Raw genomic sequence first — 3,907 nt, 5'->3', positions numbered from 1 at the left:
GGGTCGAGCTGGACAGTCTGATGGATCGACCTGGATGTCGGCCAAAGTAGAAAACGGCGGTGATTTAGCGACGACAACATAGGAGTGTGATGCTAAAGGTTGCCGACTTCTGGGGCATGGAAACACGTGGCGCACGTCTGACGGCTTGTGCGGCTTCGCCAAGACTTTGACGCGGGTTTGATTTAAGATGGTGCGCACAAGGGAACTTGAAGTCAACGGAGCACAGGGTAGCATGGCTAGCTACATGGAGTCATGTTGAAAGTGGAGCTGGAGTCTGGCGTAAGACTTCACTCTGAGCTGTTGGAGGGGCTACGGCATAAGAATTCGAAGAGTTGAAGCCTATTTCAGCGGGACAGTAAGAGACACGTGGGTCGGGCTGGGTACCGGTGGTCTGATGGAGACATGATACTCGGCATCGGTCGGTGATGATCAGTGGTTCTCTGCAGTGGGGGTTCAGTGATGTGGGTTCGCGATCTTGGTAGACTCGACCAGGACAGCAGAGGCATGACGTGGTGATAGCGGCAAGGCGTGCGGTAAGCACGGGACACGGCGACAGGCCAAGGCATTGGTGGTCAGACAAAGTGTGCGGAGGGTGCTGAAGCAGTGTTGGCGAGTACCAGGTTCAAGTTGGTGACTAGATCTATTGAGTTTGACAAGTCAGATGGATGAGAGTGGACCATAGGGAATCTGAGAAAGTGGCGGAAAGTCTGAAATTGTCAAAAACTGAGAAAGTACATGGCTATACATTCGATGGTGTTCAGTGCACACGGAAAAGTGTGAATGACAGATACAGAAGGAGGCGGAGTGTCGTAGTTGTGGGGCATGTAAGAGATTATATGGGAAAAAGGGTGAGACAACTGCGAATTTGACTCATGGTGACACAGGGTGATGGTAAAATTCCTTCAAGTTTTAAACAGACAGTCAAGAAAGAGTGGTGATGTTGAGTTCAGATAATTCTTTTATGTGATGTCCAATATTTGCGTGGTTGTACCTTTTTTTGTCTCTGATTCCAGATTTTGTCGGTGCACTGTGGTCGGTTGTAACTTTGGCCAAAGCTGGCTCTAGCTTTTGACGTCGCCAGTTGTAGTGCTGCTCTCACCCTCGTTTCACAACGTCCATTCGGTTGAAGCAAAAAAAAAAAAAAGAGGTCGTCGCTCGCAGCGCCGCTGCCCACTGCAGAAGCCCGAAAAGGAAGCTTAGAGTAGTGGCAGAGGTGGGCCATTATAGCAACGGTGGTGAGGGGCGTGCAAATGGTGGTTCTCGTGGGGAGGTAGAGATAGAGGAGGGGAAGATGTCAAGCTCGAGGGTGCCATGTCCATGACTGTTCGAGGAGAGAGACTCGCCGGCAACGCCGGAGCGCGCGAGGTTGGCGCTGAGCAAGCCGTGGAGATGTGCTAGTGGATGGTGCGAAGAAGTGGACGAATTGAGAAGGAAGACACCCGGAAGGGGACAAGGTGGGCCTACATGTGAGCGAGCGTGTTGGGCCGTATGATCGCTTCTTATCCAACGCGTCGCGCGCAACGGTTCGGCCGGCACACCGTGTACAAGCGTTTTTTTTTTGCGAGGTTCTCCTCTGATAGTTTTAACGCTAATAAGTCGTCGGACAGTGGGAGTCCATCGTCTTTGAACTTGATTATGCATCATCTATCCGAACTCTTGTCCGTATCGTACATAAACCCAATGATAGTCCGTTTCATATATATATATATATATATATATATATATATATATATATATATATATATATATATGTATGTATGTATATATATCCTACGAGAATCGAATTAGATTGCATCGAGCCTAAACTGACGCGAGGTGCGTTATCGCTTGCCTAACTTTTTTAATCGCGCCGCATATCTTTCTTCCTGCCGCCAGCCGTGAAACTCTTACGTCTAATACCGTGCATTAATATTATTATAGTTTTGCATATTGTTGAGGTATGGATTCCGTGGTTCCAGTAACCTTTTTCAATCTATTATTGTTTATAGTTTTTCTAACAAAATAAAGTTGGTTTCTTGCAGGTTTGGATCGTGAATCTGTACCAGCAATATGTCACCTTCACTGCCGCCGACCACCCGGTCTCCATGGGCATCGCTGCCAGAAGATATGATTCGTCTTGTGGCGGGCCGCCTGCTGGCCGGCGACCTGACGGACTACGTTCGCCTCCGTGCCGTGTGCACCAACTGGCGGTCTTCCGCCGTGTCTCCGCGGGGCCGAGGCGTGATCGACCCACGCTTTCACCCGCGCCGCTGGATGATGTTCGCTGAGGGCCATGGACTTCACCCCGGCCATGAAAATCTCGGTGGACACATCCGGTTCTTCAACCTCGACTCGGGGATCTTTGTCCGCGTCCGGCTCCCGCTGTTGACGGATCACTGTGTTCTTGACTCCGTCGAGGGCCTCCTGGTCCTCCAGCGAGACGAGGACACCGCCATCCGCCTCCTCCACCCTTTCACTGGCGACATCGTCGAGCTCCCACCGCTCACGTCTCTTGCCATGCAACTCAAGACCGATTATCCGGAGGCAACCAAGCTGAAACTAATGAGACACATCTCTGCTTCCATCTCGGTCGCTGACGACGGAGTCGTGAGAGTCATGGTTATCTTGATCCGTATGATGCGGGCAGCTGTTGCTACCTCCCAAGATACGGAGTGGAGTATGCTGTCATGGAGAGTTCCAAGTCATTACCAACCATTGTCGACAGGAGGCAAGCAATATCTCGTACATGACACTTACTTTGAAGATATTGATCCTGATGTAGCACAGGTTTTTCAGATGGAGGCGCACCTGCAGGATACACCAAAGCTGATTGCCACGATCCCAAGGGAGATACTCGCCTATCCTGTCTATCTGGTAGAATGTGACTCGGAGGTCCTAGTGGTCGGGCACAACGACATGTCCTTCACCCACCTGGCGGTTCACAGGCTGTCGGATCTTGTTTCAGAACGGTATGTCCCGGTAAAAGGAATCGGAGACAAAGTCATATTCGTGGGAGGACGGGCATTGTGTGTCTCTTCCAAGATACTGCCTCCCACTACAGGCAACGCCGTGATCTATCAGCATCCACGGGAGTTAACATTTTCTCAATACTGTCTTGGTAGTAGCACCTGGTCGCTAGCAACCGATGAATGCAGCATGAGCAATTTGACACAAGGACCATGTAGCCTTATCACCCATGTCTTTACATGTTGCTCACGTGGTCACTGGTATGTATGTATGATTTACCTGCTTAATTAATTGTTAATGATAAGATACATTGTTAATTGATTATTCACTTGCAGGAACAAGGGACTAATGTATTGGCGGGATAATGAACCACTCACGTGGAAGGTGAAGCAAAAGTTTCGAGACGGGGTAAATCATTCTCATGACCCCTCCCTCATAAGCCCTACTCGTTTATTTAGCTAGCGACACTTGTATGTATAGCATGGGATATTTTTAATAGTCAGTTTAACCATTGATTTTATTACGAATATGTAAGTAAGTAATTAAGAAAATGCGTATTATTAAACTATTTTCTTGACAATCCCACGTTACCATTTTCATCTATTTGAGAAATTTGACTGCAAGCTCTCTAGAACATCTTTTATTTTCAATTAGACGAAGTAGAGTCGTACTTTCAATTTGATGTCTTTTTTTCGTTCTACCCAGCCTGTACTGTTCATAATCTTAAATAGCTTCTGCGAAAACAAGCTAGATTAATTACAGACAGAAATTGCTTCAAAAGTTTATTTTACCTATCTGATCCATGATTTCCTTGTACATGTGCTCATTCTAATTTTATTGGCCTTTTTTTTATGATAACCCTCTGACATCTTCTTTTGTGTTCATGTCCTTTTCTCTAGGCCTAATTGTTCTTGCATCCAAAACACTGGAGATTGCTATCCTCTGCATCCGCCATGAAGAA

The 3,907-nt window shown here is 47.7% G+C and overlaps 1 protein-coding gene across 1 annotated transcript; it reads left to right on the top strand.

The window, feature by feature from the left end:
• Positions 1-2,049: 2,049 nt before the first annotated feature.
• Positions 2,050-3,408, top strand: LOC147957557 (uncharacterized). The gene is made up of 2 exons (XM_087537021.1): positions 2,050-3,206; positions 3,282-3,408. Exons 1-2 carry the CDS (start codon positions 2,050-2,052, stop codon positions 3,406-3,408), a joined length of 1,284 nt encoding a protein of 427 aa, XP_087393147.1.
• Positions 3,409-3,907: the final 499 nt, after the last annotated feature.

This window comes from Triticum urartu, chromosome 7A (assembly GCF_056163025.1).
Source record: "Triticum urartu cultivar PI428250 chromosome 7A, HENAU_Tu73, whole genome shotgun sequence".
NCBI lineage: Eukaryota > Viridiplantae > Streptophyta > Magnoliopsida > Poales > Poaceae > Triticum > Triticum urartu.
This window is presented reverse-complemented; position numbering and strand designations above follow the sequence as displayed.

Coding starts and splice junctions, on each gene's coding strand:
- LOC147957557 (XM_087537021.1), top strand. CDS start 2,050: ATGTCACCTTCACTGCCGCCGACCACCCGGTCTCCATGGGCATCGCTG. Junction 3,207..3,281: donor TGTTGCTCACGTGGTCACTG/GTATGTATGTAT, acceptor ATTCACTTGCAG/GAACAAGGGACTAATGTATT.